This window comes from Paramisgurnus dabryanus, chromosome 2 (genome assembly GCF_030506205.2).
Source record: "Paramisgurnus dabryanus chromosome 2, PD_genome_1.1, whole genome shotgun sequence".
Classification (NCBI taxonomy): domain Eukaryota; kingdom Metazoa; phylum Chordata; class Actinopteri; order Cypriniformes; family Cobitidae; genus Paramisgurnus; species Paramisgurnus dabryanus.
Window position 1 is genome coordinate 7,491,401 of NC_133338.1, and position 24,634 is coordinate 7,516,034.

The window sequence follows — 24,634 nt, forward strand, 5'->3', positions numbered from 1 at the left end:
TTCTTGTCCAGGGTTTTCGGTTCGGTTTCGGTTCTCATGACCTTGCTAAAAAAAAACAGCATACCACCATGTGTTGTGTTTTGGTGCTGGTTTTCTGGTGACCACAAACCAGCAACAAACCAGAACCAGCGCCTGCACCAGCACCAGCATCCCATGCTCGTCATACCAACAAGACCAGCATATGGTGTGTTTTGGTGCTGATATGCTGGTGACCACCAGCTAAACCAGCAACAAACCAGCATGGACCAGCATGGGAATTATGCTGGTCTATGCTGTTTTTTTAGCAGGGGACTTGGCCTATTAAATCGTTTTAAATTTTTCTATGCTTAGGTAACAGGAACAGTGAGATGATAAGAAGCAAAAAACTAGTTTTAATTGCAAATCTCTTTATTTTATGTAAATGAAAAAACACACTTCTAGTGTATACACATTTCTAGTGTATTGATAAAATAATATAAGATATTATTAAATAAAGATATATAAAAATGATATCCTAATCAAACTGGGGAACACGTGAATTCTTACATTTACAAAATAAACACATGTAAACATAAATTGGCCATTTTATACCTGTACTGAGTAAATAAAACTTTGATGGCTATACCTTAATGCACTACTGTTAAGTCCAACATCATGCTGTCTGTAGAAACCAAAAATGCGTTCCTTACTCAAGATTACTTTTAGCATCATGCAAATTCTCTTCTGGAGTTGAACTTTCCGCGGAAGACGTGTTTGAGGCAAATAACGCGCGTTTGCGGCAAAAAAAGCCAATTTGGGTCATTCGCATTGCCCCGCGCGAATTTGCATCTTTACATTGATGTTGTATCATGTAATCTACTCGCGCAAATAATTCATCCACACCACAGAATTAAAAGACAGTAATGCTGCTTTTATTTGTTGTCGGATTTTTCTGCTCGTGATCACCATGTGACTGCGCGAATGAAATCTGACACCAGCATTGCAAGCAGTTAAAGCAGCTAGTGCATAGTGACTTGATATCAACTCGCTGGAAGGCGTTTAAGTTTTATATCCCAGCGCGCAGATCATGCGGGCACGCAACACACTAACTGAAGTACAGGGAATATAAAACGGACAGATTTGAATGGATAAACCGAAAAACCGCAAATCACATGCGTGAATTGAACCGTGGGGTTCCAACCGACCGGTTCAATATTGTATTGAGAATTGTGGCATCCCTAGTGCGTGTTTATTGTACTTATGTTTATTTTTCTGTACAGCACTTTGGACAACTTTGGTTGTTGTATAGTGCTTAACAAATAAAGTTGGTATGGTAAGTTTAGCTGTTTAAAAAAAAAGACCGTTGCAATTTAAATAATAAGCTACAAAAACCAATGCAAAAGACAAATCAAAAACCTCTGTGTTCAGCGAATCATTTTCACGGCAATAATTATTTAAGCCAATCAGAATTGACACCTCTGCTACGTTGGTGGCGCACGCAGGAAGAAGCGCGCGACATGATGAAGACGGCGGCGCGCTGGTGAACTACTCTGCTGTTTTCGACGAAGCAACACTTGTGAGAGGTAACATCGAAAATATTTACTGACACATTCAAAAATTCAACGCAGTACTGACATAGCTAGAGTATACATTAAGACTGACGACCGAAAACAAAACAAGTAATGTATGTCAGATGTTGCATTAGTTAGGTTGCAGATGCAGTTTAGCTTTGTGTTAACGTTAATTTACCTGAACGCAATTTAACGTTGCATTTATGAGAACATTACCTTTGTGCTGGCTTGTATTTTTGTGGCCGTGACTGTGTGGCACGTGGCTGGCTAACTAAAAAATTTAGCTAACTAAAGTTGACCACTGCTAGCGACAGCTTTCAAATATGCTGCGCATTAACTGGCCCAAAACATGGTCAAAATTATTAGAAAAAGATACTTGTTTGGGTTAAAGTGATAAGTCAACGTTGACTTTGGTTTCAAATGGTACACTAACAGCACTCTCTAGCAAAAGCATCCACGATTCTCAAAAAAAGTCAGCAAATTTAGTGTAATTAATATAGCACTCTACAGCTAAAATAACATAAGGAAAATACTCGTAGTGTGGTGCTAGATAGTCACATTGTAAAGGTTTAAGAAACAAACACACTTTATTTCAATTTCTAAAGGCTTAACACTGAGTGACTGTTTCAGAAATGCCTAAATTACATATTTTTTGTGACTGAATCTGAGACTCAAGTAAATAAAGAAAATTAATGTTGCTGTATTACAATTTTTGTAATGTAATTTTGCACAAACATTATGCAAACTAATTTTTTTCATTTCTTTTTCAGTTTTTTGATTCAATACCAGGAATTGGAACAATAGCTATCTGGAACTTCTGGAACTGAGATCAGTCAGAAGCCTTCAAGCTCAAACATTAAGTAAGTTTGCAATATGGCAAGTGTTCTAAAAGCTTTCACATGTCCTACATGTGGCATTTCTATGGAAACAGTGAAAGGGTATGTAAATCATCAAAAATTACACACAAATGAAGCACATGGTGAATATGCCTGTTGTGTAATTGGGTGCAAATCAAAGTTTATCAAGTATAATTCCTTTAAAAGTCATATGTTGCGCCAACATAGGCGGTCATCTGTGTCACAATGTGAAACCGTACAGGGTCTGAAATGTGAAAAGCCACATTGCCAGAAACAATGCATTGATCTGAAAGATCTTTTAGGTCATTTAAAGTTGCATGTTTCAAAGAAAGAAGAGGTGAAGTGCCCATTTAAAGGCTGTGGCAAAGCCTTTTCATTGAGGTCCTCTTTTACGGCACACATTTCTAGAAATCATGAAAAAGCTGCATCTGTGCACGTGTCAGCTATGTATCTTGTTGATTCTGTGCCAAGCCAGTCTTTTGATGTTGCTCAAAGTCCGTCAGATGTAAGCATTGACGAGCCTGAGGATATCCTGGACCCACCAGATATGAAAGGGCTATATATGAGAAATTTGTGTATGTTTTACATGAAGTTACAGGCCAAATACCTTGTACCTTCATCCACTATTCAGATGATTGTGGAACAAGTAGATAGTCTCAGTGATGTGTGTCACCAGTACACAAGAAATCAGCTTAAAGGTGTCCTCCAAGCTAATACAAGACTGACAGAGTCAGAAATAAAAGATGTTCTGGCAAGTTTAAATGATTCTAGCTTGCATGCATCCTGTAGCCCTGCACTCTCTTCTGGGTATTTGAGAAGGCAATATTTTCAGACAAACTTCTCTTATGTGCATCCTCAAACTATTAGTTTAGGCACAGATCATAATAGAAAAAAAACAATTTGCTCAGTATATCCCAATAAAAGAGACTTTGCAGGCTTTGCTAAAAGACCCAATTGTGTGGAAAGAATGTACAAAGCATGAAGATGACACTTCTGCACATGTTCTAAGTTATGTGAGAGATGGATCTGTTTACAAGAGTAATGCACTGTTTAGGGAGTCGGGTATAAGTATAAAGCTCATACTGTATCAAGATGCCTTCGAGGTTGTTAATCCTCTTGGGTCAGCAAAAAAAAAATACAAGATACTTGGGGTTTACTTTACACTGGCCAACCTTGACCCATTTTATCGTTCCAGTGTTGAAAACTTGCAGCTTGTGCTTTTGTGTAGGGAAGAACACTTTAAATATTTTGGCCACGACAAAGTGTTCTCCACACTGCTTTCAGATATCAAGGAGTTGGAGACAAATGGGCTTGTGATATCTGGGCATGTTGTTAAGGCATCAGTTTTTTGCATTGCTGGAGATAATTTGGGGTCTCACAACATTGGAGGTTTCACAGAGAACTTCAGTACATCCACTTACTTCTGTAGATATTGCCTGGTAACTAGAAGTGAGTTCCATGATTTCCAAAAAGGTGCACCACCTCGAACAGTGTTAAACTACAATGAGGCAGTACAACAGATAAGAAGTGGTGCCCTGACAGAATTCAGGGGTGTAAAATTTGATTCGGTTTTCAATTCCCTCACTTACTTTCATGTCAGCCAGCCTGGCCTCCCACCTTGTATTGGACATGATGTGTTTGAAGGAGTTGTGGCATATGACTTGGCCATGTACATCAAGCACTTTGTGAAGGTAAAGAAATTCTTTACTTACAGTCAGCTAAACCGGAGAATCAGGCAGTTCAGCTATCAGGGATCTGATGCCAGTTCTACTCCTTCAGAGGTTGTTGAAAAGGGAGTTAAAATAGGTGGCCAGGCAGCAGAAAACTGGTCTCTCTTGAGGCTTCTTCCTATTATAATAGGTGAAAAGATTGCCGAAACAGATGATCCGATATGGCAGCTGACAGTCCAGCTAAAAGAACTTGTGGAATTAATATGTGCCCCTAAAATATCTCACTCTCAAGTTGCTTTGCTCAATGTTCTCATTGTGGAGTATTTAGAAACAAGAAAGGAGATGTTTCCTGATCATAAACTCAAACCAAAGCACCATTACATGGGCCACTACCCTGCTTTGATTCTCAAGTTTGGCCCACTCATAAGATTGTGGACTATGAGATTCGAAAGCAAGCATTCCTATTTCAAAAGATGTGTGAGAAGAACACAGAATTTTAAAAATGTGTGCCAGACACTTGCAAATAACCACCAACTTCTGCAAACATATCTAAACTCAAGTTCTGTCTTTGCTCCTACTTTGCAAGTGAAACAATCCACCCCTTTCCATGCAGAGTTGTACAGTGATGCAGTACGCAGTGCAGTAGAAGCAAGCTTGCCTGATCAGTGTGCTCTTGAAGCATCTACTGAGATACAGTGGAAAGGCACTCTATACAGAAAGGGATTGTTTCTTTGCATAGGTCCTGGCGTGTCAACAGAGTTTGCACAAATCGAACTTATGCTAATAATGGATCAAAATGTGCACTTCCTTGTAACTCCACATGGTTCACAGTATTTACCTGAGCTTGGACTGTATGAAATTCACACAGCATGTGGAGGCATGATGTGCATAAATGGAGAGCTCTTGTTGGATTACTATCCATTGCCTGCTTATGCTTTTTGTGGAACTCGAGTAATTTCTCTCAAACATAGCAAAGTAGATATTGAGTAGGGAATTTAATGCTGAGTTGTGACTGTGTGAGCACTAGGTAATGTAAGGATGAGTACAGTAGACTGTGCAGGACTTGAGTATGGCTGAAGAGGTCCTTAAATGCTTGAAATTACATGCTAGAATTTAACTTTCAATAACAGAGTTCCATACATATTTTTATGTAGTTAAAAACAGCTAGTGATAAAACGGTCACCACTTCACACAGATGCAGAAACAAATCTACACACACATGAGGCTAATGTTTAAAGCTGATCATGAAATGGCTGCCTCTGAAGCTAAGAAATGAAGAATACATTACATTTTCCTTTTGGGCTGAATTGCACTTTGGATATTTTTTTGGGGCTAACACTGAATTACAATGACTATCTTTTCTTAGTGATGGATGATGTAGACAGTGGTCTTTCTGACTTCATTTACTCTGTGCTGCCAAATTCAAGTTCAAATGACCTGCTGTTAGAGGCTCTTCAGACCCTGGGTGTGGAAACCGTTGAAGATTTAAAATATGTCCAGGAGGCAGATCTTGTTAATACCCTCAGGCCAATTGAAGCTCGAAAATTGATTGCGACATTTAAAGCTTTCTGTAAGTATACTTAATTGTAAGTTGTAAACACATATTATATCCTCACAACATAATGGATCAGTTGGATTTGAGTTTTGCAAAGTGATTTTGAAAGATTTTGCAGGCCTAAATCCTATTGTCTTCTGTCCAGCTGAAACGGATGCCAAAGAGATTCCTCATCTGCCTACCAGAGCTGAGCCAGAAAGATTGTTAAGCACACACACAGGAACAATGCCATGCAGAGACCATCCATCTACAAGTATGTGTGATGAAAATGTTTTGGCTTAATTAAAATATCACAGCGTATTTTCTAATTATTACTGTCATTTGATCTGAGACAAACAAGCCTGAACAATACAATAAAGGGATATTGCATTGTTCAGGCTTAGGGTTAGACTGTGATGTATAAATATTACAAATGAAAATGCGTTATCATTTAAATTCGATCTTAAGCCTGGTAGAATAGATTAGTGTTTCACATACAGTAGCTGTTTTTTTTTGTCGTTTTATCACACTCCATCAAAAATGTACTAGAGTTCTGGCATGTCTTCTGGTCATAGGCCAGTAGTGAATGCTAACATTTAATGAAGTATTTTGAAATATGTTTTTCTGCCCTCTTCAGGTGAATACAGTACAGATCATTCCAACTCTCCACAGTCTTCCTCAAGCTCAAGTGAACTCTCAACTCCTCATAGAAACACTCCAGTGGATAACAACTGGCACTTCAATTTTGAGATGCCCTGGAGTAAAATGCCGTCAGAACTTACCAGAAAGCTTGAAAATAAAGAGCGGCCAACAGGACGTGAAAGACGTGAAATGATTCGCCTGATGTTAGGAGAGATTCTAACCATCTGCCCTGCACCAGGGAAGAAACATCTCTGTGAAATTGCCAGGAAGATTGTTTTAAGATATCCTCTGTCATTTAGAGATGTTATTGAAGATCAAGTTGTTGGTAGTGGCTATGACTCCCTTACCAAGCAGCTGCAGGCTAGACTTGACAACATGAAAAGAGGGAAAACCTCACTTTACCTGAGAAGACAGACGTCCAGCACAAGTGACGGAGAAGACCCACCTTCCAAGAAAAGAAGAGTGGACACATATGGGTGCACAAATTGGCAACCAAAACGGCTGCCACTGGGTGAAACTGAGGAGACTCAGAAATGTGCACAAGAAGAATTAAAGAACATGCACAAAAACAAAAGCAAGAACACCAAAAGTATTAAAGAAAAAATGCTGGCTACTTTCTACACTCAGAGAAGCGACATAAGTAGAATGGAAATCCCTGTTTTGGTAAAAGAGTGGCCATATCTGTTTGAGATGTGCGGGATAATGGTCCACTTCAAAGAGCTAACAGATATGGATGTTGACAAAGGAGCCATCTCAAGTAAATGTGAAAGAGTAATTTCATATCTCATGTCCCATGACAAGAAGAACAGCAAAATGGAGGGCATCGGAGAAGGCATTGAAAGTGCCAAAGCGAAGCATCTAGATCCTTATCTTCCTGGATGTGTGATGCTGCTTCTGAAACATTTCAGTGAAGATCAGGCCAAGATGTTCGTGATGGTTGATGAGACGTGTCTGCCATCTGAAGTTGATCAACTGCCCAGCACGCCTTGCGTCGTTGTGTGTGGTATGTGGTATTTTATGTTTTATCCCATTTGAGCAAAAGGCATTTTTAAATTTATGAACGGGTTGATACAGGGATATTAAAGGAATACTCCACCGTTTTTTCAATATTTTACTATGTTCTTACCTCAACTTAGACGAATTAATACATACCTTTTTTTCAATGCATGCACTGTACAGCGCCTTGTGAATGTGTTAGCATTTAACCTCTCGACGCGCACTAGCTCGCGGACGGAAGGACGTCAGTTTTTTTTAATGCTGCTAACAATATATAAATAGCCTACTGTGTACAAACAACAATAATAATAACACTACTATACATCGTTTAAAAGGTCTAAGGGTTTAGCGTCAGTGTATGGTGTCCGTTTTGAGATAAAATTGCTCTAGTATCATAAATATAGTATTTTATTACAGAAGTCCAGATAACAACATGCATAATATAAACTGACTCCTTACCTTTGTGCTGGTATAAGGAACGCGAATCGAATCCAGTCTGTTTCAGATGTGTGAATAACCCATAAAAACTCTCCAACAAAGTACATCCAATGACCAGTTTTGTCCACAAATGCGTATAATCCGTGAAATATGGATATATTTTCCATTGTTTACATCAGATTTCAGATGCACGTCTTGTAATAGATTATAATATACAATCTGAGGACTATTTACATCGTAACACTTGTATATGAGAGCACACTCGCGTTCAAAACCAGCGCTCGAACTTGATTGTACAAGTAGGCGGGAGTATAATACATAATATCCAAACAGCGCTGTCTAATATCGTGACGTCATCTGACTCGCGCGTTCCTCCAATGACTTCATGGAAAATATTGATAGACAGAACGTGTAGCCAATTAGAACACGAATTCAACGATCTTTGTGTGAAGCTTTATTTCCTGGTGTGGATACGGCATTTTATACGCTTATATAAGGATAAACAATAAAAAGAACGAACGTGTATGCATGTAAACAAAAGACTTTTATTTTGTGGCTGACTGGCACTTAGAAAAGGCACTAGTCTTACAAAAACTCTTGCAAGAACCTCATTTTTGGGTCTATTGACTTCAAACGTGAAATATAACTTCTTTAGACTTGTGGCTTTGGCCTCATTGCATTTATAGGTTTCACACATATATTTATCATTAAGATTTTTAGTGTTTAAAAAGATGTTATGCAAAAAATTTTTTATTACAATGTACTTCAGCCTCTCTAACTTTTTTTTTTTTTTAATCTTAAAATAATTTTGAAACATGGAAAACGAAGCTCAAAGTGTCTTCTATCTAATGATACCACAGTTATGCTTATACTATAAATGGTTTAGTAAAAACAGCCCTTTTAGTGAAAGTAGGTATTTTCATGGTTTCAGGCCAGAATGGGGGTGCTTTTCAAGAGGTTAACCTAGCCCCATTCATTCCTTTGGTACCAAACAAACGTTTTATTTTGTGGCACAATACTTACTGGTGTAACTCCTCATGTAACAGTATTTAAATAGGGAAAACACTGAAGTGTTTGGTGGCTTCTAAATGCATCCCTGTTTGGAACCATAGGAATGAATGGGGCTAGGCTAAATGCTAACACATTCACGACGTGCTGTACAGTGCACGCATTGAAAAAAGATAGATATGTATTAATTCGTCTAAGTTGAGGTAAGAACATAGTGAAATATTAAAAAACGTTGGAGTATTCCTTTAAATCGGGGGCTGGCTGGAGATTCTAGTAAACTTAAGTATATGTTGTTAATGGGTTAAGCATTTTCTGCAATAAGACCTTCATCACCATAGCACTAGCATTATGGAACTAAATTCATTATTTTTTTAAAGGTCATTAAAGGGGTAGTCAAGCTGAAACAGAAAATTGGCATTTATACATCATAATGTCATTCCAAACTTGATTGATTTGTTCATTTTTAGAACACCGATATTGCAGAAAGTTATCAGCTGTTTATGTATATACATTGATGGAACTTTTTGGTTACCATTCACCTTTAAAGGACAAGTTCGGCCTTTTTACACTTAAAGGCCTGTTTTCAGATTGTTTATGATGAAATAGAACGGTTTTGACTGAAATTTCGACATATGGAGCTGCCCCGAGAATTTTCGGCTGTTTCTGTGTCACCTCACAGCTCTACAATGGGTTTAATGGTGCACTGGAACAATCCTTCCTAAAATGCATTAAACTTTCGTTTACAAAGAAGTGAAACTCACCGAGTGGTCAGGGGTGTTCACTGGTATGCTCACACAAAAATCGCTGCAAAAGATGCTTTCCAACAGCTGTTTTAGCATTCGTTGTTAACTTGTGGACCTATTTTTCCAAACGCCTCACACCCGTACATTCTTCTGCTTAGAGCTTGGATAATAGACACTCCAGCCCAGGTGGTGGCGCTAATCCGCTATTGCTCATTTCAAGAATAGAGACAAAGTTCCCGGCGCGGAGTAATACCGTACCTCACAGCACATCTAATACAAGTCAATGGAGTTGGCAAAAACTACGATAAAACCTGTTGGAATGTGTCTTTTGCAGCGATTTTTGTGTGAGCATACCAGTGAACACCCCTGACCACTCGGTGAGTTTCACTTCTTTGTAAACGAAAGTTTAATGCATTTTAGGAAGGATTGTTCCAGTGCACCATTAAACCCATTGTAGAGCTGTGAGGTAAAACAGAAACATCCGAAAATTCTCGGGTCAGCCGCATATGTCGAAATTTCAGTCAAAACCGTTCTATTTCATCATAAACAATCTGAAAACAGGCCTTTAAGTGTAAAAAGGCCGAACTTGTCCTTTAATGTAATCCACGTTACGCGTGTTTTAATTCAAGTGTTCTGAACAAATATGGTCACTTATGAGATTTATTAACTACAGTATCAAATCATAACACATTTTAGTGTACATCAACATCACATACAAAATGTCATATCTTTTAGCATAGAATTGCATTAATCACCATTGCCATAATGTATAGACAAATTTGGTTTCACTTTACGGCCTTATTTATTTTATGTGATTTTAAATTGAGTGTTACAACTGCATTTTATATTTATAAAGAGTAAAGTGATTGTATTGCTTCAGAAGACTTGAATTTAATCTCATGGGTCAAATGGATTACACTCATGCTTTTATCTTTGTGTATCCTCAATGTTGGTTGCCTTTCATCTACATTGTTTGGATCAAAACAGCTGAGAACTTTTAAATATCTTAATTTGTATTACACAGATAAACTGTCTGTTTTGAAAATACAGTTACTGTGAGAATTATTTTTTTGGTGGACACCCTTAACTTTTTAAAGGAACACGCCCACATTTTGGGAATTTAGCTTATTCACCGTCTCCCCCAGAGTTAGATAAGTCCATACATACCTCTCTCATCTCCGTGCGTGCTGTAACTCTGTCTGACGCAGCCCCGCTAGCTTAGCTTAGCACAAAGACTGGAAATGCATGGCTCCAGCTACTATACTGCTCCCAATAAGTGACAAAATAACGCGAACATTTTCCTTTTTATGTGGTGTGATTTGTATATTCACACCGTGTACAAAAAACAAGGTCTTATGAGACACAGCGATCTTTTAACAGTATACATACTGGGAACTATATTCTCAGAAGGCGAAGCACTGCTACTGGGTGGAGTGATTTGCACAACTCTGACCGAACTCTCTGCTCCTCACCAGGGGCTTCTCGTGTGCTGCGAGCAAATCACTCCACCCAGTAGCAGTGCTTCGCCTTCTGAGAATATAGTTCCCAGTATGTATACTGTTAAAAGATCGCTGTGTCTCATATCACCTTGTTATTTGTACACGGTGTGACTATACAAATCACAACACATAAATAGGAAAATGTTCGCGTTATTTTGTCATTTATTGGGAGCAGTATACTAGCTGGAGCTATTCACTTCCAGTCTTTGTGCTAAGCTAAGCTAGCGGGGGCTGCGTCAGACAGAGTTACAGCACGCACGGAGATGACAGAGGTATGTATGGACTTATAACTCTGGGGGATACGGTGAATAAGCTAAATTCCCAAAATGTGGGCGTGTTCCTTTAACATGGAAAGGTAAAACCCAGATTAGGTTTTGTTGTTGTGCTAATTTGCGAGCCAAATAATGTGGTTTTTTTTGACAGACAATGTTTTTGACTTCTTATTTTCCTATGTACTGTAGGGAGTTCTCCCCTCACAGCTGAAAACTTGATGATTGCTGTGGACCAGACCATCGTGAAAGATGGGGTTACAAATTGTGGTGATGGCCTTCTGATGATGTTCGTATCCTACTACTGCCTCAACATCAGTTATCCACTGGAACTTGGAGCAACTCTGGAGTTCATGCAGAGGTAAGACTTAAAGTTTAACCACAAAATGCATTTCCTGAAGAACAAAAAGTGTGTATATATGGCCCAAAGATGGATAAATAAACAATTATCCATTTAGGAAATTAATGGACATGAAACCGGTAACAGAAGAAAGTCTAGATAAATTTTATTTGATGGCAAGATCATTACAACATTTATTCAATGACAGGAGCAAAATGAGCAGACGCTGTGCATTTCTGGGGCCTCATTTATCATCAGTGCGTAGAAAATGTTCTATATTTTGTCCTACGAATGAAATTTAGTATGTGCGTAAGTACAAAAAAATCGGTATTTATCAAACGTGCGCACGTGGTTTGTACGCACATCATTAAGTAATCCTTGTTGATAAATCCCGCGTGTTCTTAAGCACCAAGCTCGTGCACGTTCATGGTTCATTTGCATTCCAAAACGCCTCCAATAATCCATATATGGTGCCAACACCTCCCTTTTGAATTCACGTGGTTGTGCTTTTTCCCCTCACCGCAATAATGGCAAAGAAAGTGAAAAAAGGGACTTTACAGACACAGAAATGGAGTTGCACGTGGATGAGGTTAAATCCAAATAACACATACTGTTTGGTTCACTTAGTGCGGGAGGAATGACTAACAAAAGAAAAAAATCTGCATTGTGAACATGTTACCAGTGCGGTTAATTCCGTTGGGTCTGAGGAGAGGACACTTACAGAAATAAAAAAGTGATTTGACATTTAAATTATCAGTCAAAAAATGCGTCACAGCACACCGACGTGAAATCACTGGAGGAGAACAGACAAAGACAGTACTTTCCACCTTGGACAGCTGCATAGCCAGCATCATCGGCTGTGTCAAGCATTTGTCTGAGCTTTCTTTCATAGGGGTAGACACCAATTTGACAACAAGTCACAAAAAAAATCATTAATTCAACACTGGTTTGCTGTTACTATATTAACAATAATCATTTTTAATACCTGCTTGTGGATAATAAATGCACACTTCTTTACACACTGTGGATGATCCGGTGTAGTATCGGTATTCTACCACTAGATGCTATGCGTACGCATGCTCCGAGCTGTGCGTATATTTACACACATTTCTACGTATAAGTGCAATTTGATAAATTCCACACTTTGCGTAAAACTGTTCCTACGCAAAATTTACGCACACTTCTGTTCGTACGCACGCTTGATAAATGAGGCCCCTGGCATCTGTGGGAAGACAACTGGTATTGGTACATTATTAACTGTCTATTCCGATTTAATAGATCACAATTTTTTCCCTGTTGGACATTACATTTTTATGGCGTTTAATCAGACCCAAAAGTCACGCGCACAAAAAACACGCGCGAGTGAGATACGAACGCGCAGAACACTATTCGCGCGCGGAAAAGCGTCCTTGCGGGACCGCACCTCCGCTTAGCGCGCACAAATGCAGTCACGCGAGCAAGGGCTGGGATGAGCGCTCGCTCGACTCGCTCTATGCTCGCATGGCTGCACCACACGCGCTCGCTCGATCAAGATCCGTTTTGGGACTTTGGGGGCGGGACATTGAATGATGTCTCTGCATGTGTGATTGGTTGTTTGATTTAATCAGTGACACGCATAATCTTCTGTTCCTCAATTTGTATCCAGTCACTCTAGGTAGAGAAGACACGTTTAAATATGACCATTAATGTCAGAGCAGGTAATTTATTAAAACATTAGTTTTGTTTAAACCATGCAATAAGCTGCAAACAATAACCAAAAAACGCTTATTTAAGGTATCAATTTTGTTTGTTGTTTAATATGTAGATAATTTAACAAAATGAACCATATTATGGCAAAAAAAATAATCAATGCTATTTTGAACATGAAAAGGTCCAGAATGGCTATGTGTGTACACACACACACACAGCCATTCTGTATAACGTCCTGATATATATATATATATATATATATATATATATATATATATATATATATATATATATATATATATATATATATATGTATATATATATATATATCTTTGTTTATACTACTTATTTTTGCTTTGTATATTTAACAAAAATCTTACTGTTCCATTTTAAAATTTTCACTGTATATCTTATTTCTTTTTATTTTATTTTTACACAGGCCAACTGAACATGCTTTGGGAATACATGAACAGTCTTTGTCATGCTAATAAGGTCCACTCAAATTAAAATGGTTAGATAATATCACCTTGCAAAGCTTTGTACAGGACTATACTAAAGTTTGCTCATGCTAACTTAGTCTGAACCAACTCTGTGACGTGACAATGTAATTGTAGCCTACAGTATATATTGCAAAATGATATTATCTAATTAAACCGTAACCATATAATACCTTAAAAATTGGTGTTATTTTTTTGGTTTGCAGCTTATTGCATGGATCAAACAAAACTAATGTTTTAACATAAATTACCTCCTCCGACATAATGGTCATACTAAAACGTGTCTTCTCTATCTGTGTGACGGATTATGCATGTCACTGATTAAATCAAACAACCAATCACGGATGCGGAGACATCAGTCAATCTCTCACCCTCAAAGTCCCAAAACTGATCTTGATCGAGCGAGCGCGTGTGGTGCAGCCGCGCGAGCATAGAGAGAGTCGAGCGAGCGCTCATCCCAGCCCTTGCTCGCGTGACTGCATTTGTGCGCGCAGAGCGGAGGTGCGCTCTAGCGGGGACGCTTTTCCCCGCGCAAAATGTTCTGGGCGCTCGCGAGGACGCTTTCGCGCGCGCGAAGTGTTCTGCGCGCTCGTATCTCTCGCTTGCGCGTGGTTTTTGTGCACGTAACTTTTGGGTCTGATTAAACGGCACACATTTTCACCTTCCATCAATCTTGTGGTGCGACTATCACTGTGTCCTAACCAGACACGATGCGATAAGATTCCAGCAACAAGCAATTTGTCTGTCCACACCAGACACGATTACAAGATGCAACAAAATCAATCAAAAACCACAGCTAATCAGAACAGCGTGTGGGCGGGCTCCCGCGGCAAATGCACGGCCCCAGAGATTAATTTTGTTAAAAACATAATAAATCAAAATGAATTATTTTACACTTTACACCATTTTAAACTATTAAAAATACATACGGAGTTATTAAAGCAATCTTTGTTATAGAATGAAGTTTGAACGTTCTTGTTTCCATTTGTGAAATTGTAAGACCTGAGGTAGTACGGCTACAAGGTTGGGAACAATAAATGATATTCAAAGTCACATTACACGCTTTTAACATTAAATAAAGCACATAAACGGTACCTGAGATTATCATTGCCATACTTTGCTTCTATTTCATCGCGGCTGGAACTACAACACAGTTTCTAAAATACAATCATTGTTTGTCGCCGCCACGGCTGGTTAGGACATGGTATAACACTTCCTTTATGATCTATGGAGATGTTGACACTGGCAGCAGATTTTAAAGGAACAGTATGTAAGAAATTTAAACAGTTGAGTTGCAGCCCTCAACTGATGTTTATGTTGTCATGTTGTGTATTGGCCACCAGTTGTGTGATTGCAGTACCAGTTTTAGCCACAAGTTTTGTGATTGCAATACCAGTTTTGGCCACAATCCTACATACTGTTCCTTTAACACTGGTTGTTGGAATGCATCACAGCCATTGTAGGCACAGTTGCTTAATGGGAGATACTTGTTCACCCCAAAATAAAATTGTCATCGTTTACTTGCACTCATGTTGTTTTAAACCTGTATGAATTTCTTCTTTTGAACACAAAGATATTTTGAAGAATGTTTGTAACCAAACAGTTGATAGACCCCATTGACTTCCAAATTATTTTTTTCCATACTATTGAAGTCAATAGGGTCCATCAACAGTTTGGTTACAAACAAATCTTCAAAGTATCTTCTGTGTTCAACAGAAGAAATAAATGTGTACAGGTTTGTAACAACTAAAAGTTGAGTAAATGATGAAAACTTTATTTTGGGGTGAACTATACCTTTAGATATGTCTGTCACCTGTGTAGCTCAGTTTAAGTACTTTTTACCTGGCTCATCACAATTGCTGATTATGAAAAATGTTTGTAGCACTATATTAAAGTATTTCTGTCTTCACAGATGCCTTTTCAGGATAAATCCAGATAGGGGGACCAAAGTGGAGAAGCAGCAATCTAAAAAACAGCAGTCCGTAAATCCTAAGGTTCTTTCTTTGATAACAAAAATTGCAGACTTTGAATGGCGAGAGTAGACATCTCACATGCCAGCTTCTTTCTGTTTCATACATTTCCATTTAGTTCATATACTGTTCTGTAATGTGTAAAGCGTTCATTCTGCTTGTATTTTGTGGCTCACTGTTATCTTGAGTGAGTGCAGCGTTTTAACGTGTGTTTACACGTTTTAAATTGTGTACATTTCAAAGTAAAGAGTTAAAAAAAGCTCCCAGTAAAGACCGGTAATTTTAACCAGTGGGGAGAACCAGTTTCATAAAACGTGTGTGTGTGTGTGTGTGTGTGTGTGTGTGTGTGTGTGTGTGTGTGTGTGTGTGTGTGTGTGTGTGTGTGTGTGTGTGTGTGTGTGTGTGTGCGTGCTGCTAAACAATGCTTTGTTAAATGTTGATCACAGCATGTATTTGCAGATAACAAATAAAACTAAATTAAGATTACTGTTGTTGTTTTTATTATTAAAGCAAATCTTTGTTATTTTGCAGTCTAAACTGCAAAAAAAGTTTAAGAACTGTTATAAAAAAAAGTTATCACTCTTTAAAGAATTTTTATGTGTTTTAGGTGTTTGAATATTTTAACCATGTTATTTTAACAATGTATGTTAAAATTAAAAGATTTAATGGTATTATAAGGATTTTTTTGTGTAGAATAACCGTAATAAACCATAATTATAGGATTAGAAATTACCGTTTTCTTACAGTATATCAGTTATTATCTGTACTTAAAACTTTTTTTAAAGACAAATTTTCTGTGTTTTAGAGGTGTATGACTGTATTTTAACAATTAATTTATGTTAAAATTAAAAGATTTAATGGTTTTATTAGGATATTTTTGTGTAGATTAACAGTAATAAACCGTAATTATATGATAAGAAATTACCGTTTTCTTACAGTATATCAGTTATTATCTGTACTTAAAACCTTTTTTTAAAGACAAAGTTTCTGTGTTTTAGAGGTGTATGACTGTATTTTAACAATTAATTTATGTTAAAATTAAAAGATTTAATTGTTTTATTAGGATATTTTTGTGTAGATTAACAGTAATAAACTGTAATTATAGGAAAATAAATTACAGTTTTCTTACAGTTTTTTTTCTGAAAGTATTTTTCCGTTTTTTAACAGAAATTTTCTGGCGCCCCTGCTGCCAGAAAATTACCGTTTTTTTACAGTTTTTTTTTTTACAGTGTATAATTCAGACAAACCAGGCATATGGAGTAAAAGGAAGGGATACAGCGGACATAACGATGAGCATAAGAGACACCATATGGTACATGAATGAAAAAAAAGAGGAAGGGTATGTAATTAGTTTGGATTTTGAAAAAGCTTTTGGGTCGAGCACAAGTATTTATTTGAGGTTTTAAGGAGTTTTGGTTTTGGGGAGGTTTTTACAAAATGGATTGAGATTTTATATAAAGGTGCACTAACAAAGATCAAATGTAATGGTTTTTTAACAGATTGTTTTAAAATTACAAGATCAATTAGACAGGGGTGCCCACTCTCAGCTTTACTATACTCACTAGTATCAGAACCTCTAGGACTTCTTATAAGACAAAAAGAAGGAATAACTGGAATAGAAATTGAAAAAAATAATGCAGAGGGAAAGGTTTTCCAATATGCAGACGACACGACGATTATTGTGAAGACAAAAGAAAGCGTCAAAGAAGTAATGAATGTTGTAAATGAATACTGTAGAGGGTCGGGAAGCAAAGTAAACGAGGATAAGACAATGTACATGAGATTTGGTAAAGCTATGATTTTAACAGAATGTTTTAACTTCAAAGAAGTGGAAGAAATTAGAATCTTAGGAATTTTAATGGGGAAGAATGAGAAGAAAGCAAAAGATGAAATGTGGGAGCAACTGATAACAGAGATAGAGAAAAAGTTACATTTTTGGAAACTGAGGACTTTAAATTTGAAGGGGAAGGTTTTAATATTGAATGTTTTAATGGTTTCAAAGTTGTGGTATGTTTTATATGTTTCTGAAATGCCTGTATGGACTGCAAAGAGGTTGAAGAAATGTTTTCTTGATTTTTTATGGGAGGGGAAACCGGCAAGAATTGCATATAACACAATTTTAGGGGAGGTGGAAAGGGGGGGGGCTGAGATTAATGGATGTGGAACAGAGGAAAAATGCACTGAGAGTTAAAATTGTAAAGAAATACCTAAACATAGAGAAAAAAACTGAGTGGAAGAAAACAATGGAATATTTTTTAAACAAATGTGGTAATTTTAAAATGGGAGACAATACACTATGGATGAAAACTAAAAATTGGATGACAGAAGGACTACCTGAGTTTTATCGAGAAATGCTTAGTGCTTGGGGAAAGTTTTTATCAAATATTGAGTATGAGCCACAAGGGAGAGAGAACATTTTAAACCAACCTTTGTTTTTAAATAACAACATTTTAAAACAAGGAAAAGAACTGTTTTTTTAAGAAATGGATGAAGGTGGGAATATTAAAAGTAAGAGATGTTTTATATGAGTTTAAAGAGGGTTTTTTACAGACACAATATATTGTGGACACTATGGAAGAGGCAAAGGAAGATTACAATGTACAGGAAATAACAAACAAATATGAAATCATTAAGAATGCAATACCAAAAGAATGGATTGAAAGAATAGAGTGTTTTGAAGAAGAACCAAAAGTAAATAAAATCTCTGTGAAATTGGGGGGGGGGGAAGCCATGATTTTAAAGAATGTACTGTAAAAGTGTTTTATTGTGTTTTTAGAGATTATGTTTTTAAAGAACCAACTGCAAATAAGTACTGGGTGGACAAATTCAAAGATTTAAAAGAAGAGTGTATCTGGAGAAACATGAGAGGGAAATGTGTTGAGATAAAGCTGGAATGTTTGGAATATTTTATTAGACACAATGTGATTTTTACTGATTTAATTTTAAATAAAATTGGGATGGAACAAAGTGCTATGTGTAAAGTGTGCCAAGAAAAGGAAGAATGGATTTTACATATGTTTTTATATTGTACAGGATTGAAGGAATTTTTAAAGAAATGTAAGTGGGTGGTTAAAGACCTGACAGAGCAGTGGGACGAAAATGGAATGGAATGGAATAGAGTGGTAATGTTTGGATGGGAAAAGAAGTGTGATAACAAAACATTTATAAACCTATGGCTATTGTTAATGAAAAACGCAATCTGGGAAAGAAGAACTGTGGCTAAAAGGGAAAAAATTGTTTTAGATGTTTGGACTGTTATGAAAACAAAAACAGAGTTGTATATAAAAAGACTATATGTGTATTTTAAATGTGAAAATATGTTGCAAAGCTTTTATTGTGTTTTTACGCCACAGGTCTATTGTGTTTTAAAAACTCTCAAATGGAAACTGCCAGAGAGTGAAGGGGATGTTTGATTTGTTTGTTTGTTTAAAGCTTGTGATTTTAATTTTGATGTAAATATTATGTGGAAAAATGTATGCATTAAAAATGTAAATGTTTGATTTTCTAATAAAAAAAAAAGCACGCCCGCTCTCGTCTGATCTCGGAAGCCAAGCAGGGTCGGGCCTGGTTAGTACTTGAATGGGAGACCGCCTGGGAATACCAGGTGCTGTAAGCATTTAATTATTTATTTATTTATTTTTGTAATTTTTTGTAAATGCATCCTTTTTGTAAGCATTCACTGATGTCATGGCGTTGCCACATTAGTCTTGAAGTGTCTCTCGAATCAAGTCAGCACTCGCTTACGGCCACACCACCCTGAGCACGCCCGCTCTCGTCTGATCTCGGAAGCCAAGCAGGGTTGGGCCTGGTTAGTACTTGAATGGGAGACCGCCTGGGAATACCAGGTGCTGGTTAATACTTGGATTGGAGTATTTATTTATATTGGGAATACCAGGTGCTGTAAGCTTTTAATTAATTATTTATTTATTTATGTCTTTTTTTGTAAATGCATCCTTTTTGTAAGCATTCACTGATGTCATGGCATTGCCACATTAGTCTTGAAGTGTCTCTCGAATCAAATCAGCACTCGCTTACGGCCACACCACCCTGAGCACGCCCGCTCTCGTCTGATCTCGGAAGCCAAGCAGGGTCGGGCCTGGTTAGTACTTGAATGGGAGACCGCCTGTGAATACCAGGTGCTGGTTAATACTTGGATTGGAGTATTTATTTATTCTGGGAATACCAGGTGCTGTAAGCTTTTAATTAATTATTTATTTATTTATGTCTTTTTTTGTAAATGCATCCTTTTTGTAAGCATTCACTGATGTCATGGCGTTGCCACATTAGTCTTGAAGTGTCTCTCGAATCAAGTCAGCACTAGCTTACGGCCACACCACCCTGAGCACGCCCGCTCTCGTCTGATCTCGGAAGCCAGGCAGGGTCGGGCCTGGTTAGTACTTGAATGGGAGACCGCCTGGGAATACCAGGTGCTGTAAGCTTTTAATTATTTATTTATTTATTTTTGTAATTTTTTGTAAATGCATCCTTTCTGTAAGCTTAGGCTGATGGCATGGCGTTGCCACATTAGTCTTGAAGTGTCTCTCGAATCGAGTCAGCACTCGTTTACGGCCACACCACCCTGAGCACGCCCATTGTTGAGCAAACCAGGAAGTAGTGTGTTTGGAAAACCAAGAAGTTTGTTGAGTCTTTGTTTAAGTTCTTTTTTTTAACAGTTTGCTAAAAAGTTTAATAGCAGTATAGTGCTTTTTTTACGTTAAACCACTCGACCAGCAGCCTTGTGCTTTCTGGGGAGTGTTTTGTGTTATTCGCTTTCTGACAAATGAGTCAAATGGATGGATTAACTGGCAAAGACATGGAAATGACGGTGGATAATGAAAAAGTGAACGACCAAGGAAAAGGACAAAGACGACGAGAACGGAAGAAAACAAGATGGAAAGTAAGAGGATTTATACAAAAGAGGCAACAGTAACTGTGGATATGGGAGATGTTAATGACGGAAGGGCTGAAGATTTAATAAAAGTGTTAGCAGAGAAAATAGGAGTTGGGAAAATGCTATCAGTAAGACCAAAACAAAACAGATTGTATGAAGTGACTCTGACAATTGAAGAAACCTGTGATGAACTTGTGGATGGACTGGAGATAAAAGGAGTAACATGTGAGGTGAAAAAGCTACAGGAAAGGGAGTTTGCAGTTTCGTTTATGCATTTGCCGACCTACCTTGAGGACAGAGAAATTGTGGACAAATTAAACAGTTGGGGAGTTACTCCCACCTCCAGAATAAGAAGAAGATACTACCCGGGGACAGAAATAGAAGACGGTACACGGCTTGTACGGGTGAGGTTCCCCAAGGAGGTTGAATCACTACCGTATAATACAAGGTTTGAGACAGCAGAGGGATCTCAGCACTTTAGGATCATACATAGTCGTCAGGTTAAAACCTGTCGATTGTGTATTAGTCCGGATCATGTGTTGAAGGACTGCCCTCAGTTTCGGTGCTATAAATGTGAGCAACAAGGGCACATTGCAAGAGACTGCATTGCATTGTTGTGCCCTCATTGTCAAGTAACCTTAGAAAAATGTGAATGCTGGACCGCAGGGGAACGAGAGGAAGAAGAGGAGCAACAAGAGGTGGGATTGCAAATGCTGGACGAGATAGCGGAAACCCAAATCGAAGAGTATCGAGGGGAAGCCAGGGCAGAAGAGATAAAAGAAGTAGAAAGGATTGAAGACAGAGTCAGCACAACAGAGGAGGCATCCACAAATATGAGAAGTGAGCACATGGAAGGGGAGAACAGGAAAAGAGACAGTGAAATAGAAAAGGACAGTGATACATGTGTGAAAAATAAGAAGCAAAAGGCAAAGAAGGAAGATAAAGGATCGGTAAAGGAGAGAAGACCAGTAGAAGAACAGGATAATGAGGACTTGTTCTCCATTCTGTGATTCTTGCCTTAAGTCCATTTGTGGATACAAGGACAACAGGAGATGGAGGAGGAGACAATGGACAAAACAGAAATTGATAAAGAGGAGATGCGAGGAACAGAGTGGGAAGAGCTGATGACGACCAGAAGAACACTGACAAAGGTAACCCCAAGTGTAGAATTTGCACAAAAAGACACTTAACAAGAGAAAAATGTAATGAAAAGGGGGTGAAAAACCAAGAGTGTGATGAAAACTGTTTTGAGGTTTTGGTTGATCTGGAAGAAGAATTCAATTCAATTAAATTCAATTTTATTTATATAGCGCTTTTCACAAAAGTCAATTGTTTCAAAGCAGCTTTACATAAATAGAAGCAGTGAAAAGCACAGAAAACGACAGATAGCACAACAAAATACATGATAGCATGAGCAGTTAAATTTGCTGCGGCTATGACTCAATATTATAATTGCACGTATTGCTAAAGCAACGTATAGAAGAGGAAGCTAGGTAAAGCCCAAAAAGGCTGCCTCCCCGGGGTGAAAAACCCCCTAGGAGAAAAAAAACCCTGGGCTTTTATCCGAGGAAAAATAAGTCCTAGGAGGGAAAAACCCTTGGGAGAACGGAAATGGAGATTTAGCGGAGATTAAGCGGTTCTGCCGGTGATCGTTGGTCAGGTATCAGCTGGGCATAACGTTGAAGGACAGCCAGTAGATCAGAGGTGTGCCAACTTTCACATCTACCGGGACTGGGTCTGTTTGTCTCGTCCTCGGGTCGAGGACGAGACAGGGAGAGAAAAACAAAATCGTATTAGCGTAGCGGCCGTTCATATGTATTGAAGTGTCACACAGTGATGTGGTTTAACTCAGCTTAGTTCCAGACAGACTAAATATTGCGGCATAATTATGTTATCCACAGTTGAGGATTTAGCAAATTGGGGGCCCAATGCGAGGGTATATATGGTAAATAAGGGTCACCTTCCGATCTTTAAGAGAAAATGAAACCTGACGACCCGTTTGACTAAGGCCTAAAGCCCCACTGTCGTCGTTAATGCAGGTTCAGTGGCAAACGGGTCTATATTGTATACCATTTACAGGACCAGGAGAAAACGCCAAAAACATCGCAACCCGACCATACGTGTTAACCCGTTTGACTAAGACCGGAAGCCCCACTGTCGTCGTTAATGCAGGTTCAGTGGCAAACAGGTCTGTATGGCATACTATTCATAAGACTTACGATAGCGCCAAAATCGCAACCCGACCATACGTGCCAACCCGTTTGACTAAGGCTGGAGGCCCCACTGTCGTCGTTAATGCAGGTTCAGTGGCAAACGGGTATGTATGGCATACTATTCACAAGACACACGAAAGCGCGAAAAACGCAACCCGACCATACATACCAACCCGTTTGACTAAGGCTGGAGGCCCCACTGTCGTCGTTAATGCAGGTTCAGTGGCAAACGGGTCTGTATGGCATACTATTCACAAGACACACGAAAGCACCAAAATCGCAACCCGACCATACGTGCCAAACCGTTTGACTAAGGCCGGAAGCCCCACTGTCGTCGTTAATGCAGGTTCAGTGGCAAACGGTGGCAAACTATTTAATGCAATTCATTTTAAGTGTTCATGCAGAAAAGGTTTTTATTTATTTATTTGGTTGGTCTGTGTTATGACCGTGAGAAAACAAATGAAGTGGACATTATGGACATATATACATTTAATGCTGCTAACTATAGCAGTACTAAATGTTATAGGTGTGGTAAATAACGAAAAATTTGAACATTTGGAGGTAATATGTAAAAAAGCTAATGTGATATTATTACAGGAAACAAATTGGAGAGAAGAGATCATGGAGGGTTTAATAAGGAAATGGAGTGGAGACATTTTTTACAATAATGGTGATGGGAGAAGAGGAAGAGGGGTGGGAAAAACATAAAAGTTGTGTATGATGATAAGGAGGGAAAATGTATAGGGGTGAAAATAGAAGGAGAGGAATGTATAACTATATTTAATATACATGCACCAGTAATTGAAAAAGAAAAAGTGTTTATTTTTTTAGGAAAATTAAGGAAATTGCTGTTAATTTGGGGAATCTTGTTATAATGGGGGAGTTTAATACCATTTTTAGTAAAATGGATATTTCTGAAGGGATGGTTTTTAAATCTGATAGTGGGAGAAAAGAACTACAAGGTATGATGGAAGAAAATTATCTAGTGGATGTATTGCGATAAAGAAATGAAGGTATATAGAATTTTCAAGACAACAGCTGGTGAAGGATTTCATGTGTAGAAGTAGACTTGACTTTATATTAAGCAAAAGAGATTTAGTTGGTTTTATTGATGGGATATATTATAAAGAAACATTTTTAAGTGACCATAAGATTTTATGGGCTGAAATTGATATGAGTGGAATTAAAAGGGGGCCAGGTGTCTGGATGCTAAACACAGAGATTTTAAAAACAGAAGGATTTTATATGAAAATAGAAGAATTGATGAAAAAGGAGATGGAAGATCAACTATACAATGAAGATAAAAGGATATGGTGGGATTAGGGGTGTCAACAATAATGGATTCGGCGATGCATCGCAATGCGCACTTGCACGATTCAGCATCGATGCAGCAAGTGCCATAATCGATTATGTCACTGGTCTCGAGTGGACAATAAAGTTGTGAAGTTTTAAATACTTCCGGGGCATCACAACAACAATCAAGATGGCTGAGGCGGAGAGAGATGACCGCGAGAAACGGGTAATTAAAAACGCACCCAAAGCTTGGAAAGCGGACATATGGGCACATTTCGGTTTCTACGAAGTCAACGGGAAACTTGACAAGACTTACGCAGTGTGTAAAACGTGCCACACTAAAATCAAGCACGCTGGCAATACAACTAACTTCACTTACCATGTTGATCATTGGCATCCTGAGTTGGCTTCAACAACAACAACACAAAAAGTCGACACAACACAGCCAAGAATTGACGAGTCGCTAACGTCAACATTGCCACACAACTCCGAGAGAGCAAAGAGGATCACACGATCGGTGGCATGTTTTATAGCCAAGGATCTACGTCCCTATTCA

At 38.2% G+C, this 24,634-nt stretch overlaps 1 protein-coding gene, 1 long non-coding RNA gene, 1 other non-coding gene and 2 pseudogenes across 3 annotated transcripts; all 5 read left to right on the forward strand.

Moving 5' to 3' along the window:
- Positions 1-1,067: 1,067 nt before the first annotated feature.
- Positions 1,068-5,620, forward strand: LOC135783723 (uncharacterized). Its single transcript, XR_010545746.2, has 3 exons — positions 1,068-1,541; positions 2,300-2,389; positions 5,423-5,620. It is a non-coding gene; the product is annotated as an uncharacterized lncRNA (long non-coding RNA).
- Positions 5,621-5,777: 157 nt separating this feature from the next.
- On the forward strand, positions 5,778-16,022 carry LOC135783722 (uncharacterized). The gene is made up of 4 exons (XM_065294469.2): positions 5,778-5,864; positions 6,228-7,235; positions 11,378-11,546; positions 15,624-16,022. The coding sequence occupies exons 1-4, from the start codon at positions 5,837-5,839 to the stop codon at positions 15,751-15,753; spliced, it is 1,335 nt and encodes a 444-aa protein (XP_065150541.1). The 5' UTR covers positions 5,778-5,836; the 3' UTR covers positions 15,754-16,022.
- A 3,399-nt stretch (positions 16,023-19,421) lies between these two features.
- Positions 19,422-19,538, forward strand: LOC135784557 (5S ribosomal RNA; annotated as a pseudogene).
- A 174-nt stretch (positions 19,539-19,712) lies between these two features.
- LOC135784660 (5S ribosomal RNA) lies at positions 19,713-19,829 on the forward strand (annotated as a pseudogene).
- A 172-nt stretch (positions 19,830-20,001) lies between these two features.
- On the forward strand, positions 20,002-20,120 carry LOC135783956 (5S ribosomal RNA). Its single transcript, XR_010545954.1, has one exon. It is a non-coding gene; the product is annotated as a 5S ribosomal RNA (ribosomal RNA).
- The last annotated feature ends 4,514 nt before the right edge of the window (positions 20,121-24,634 follow it).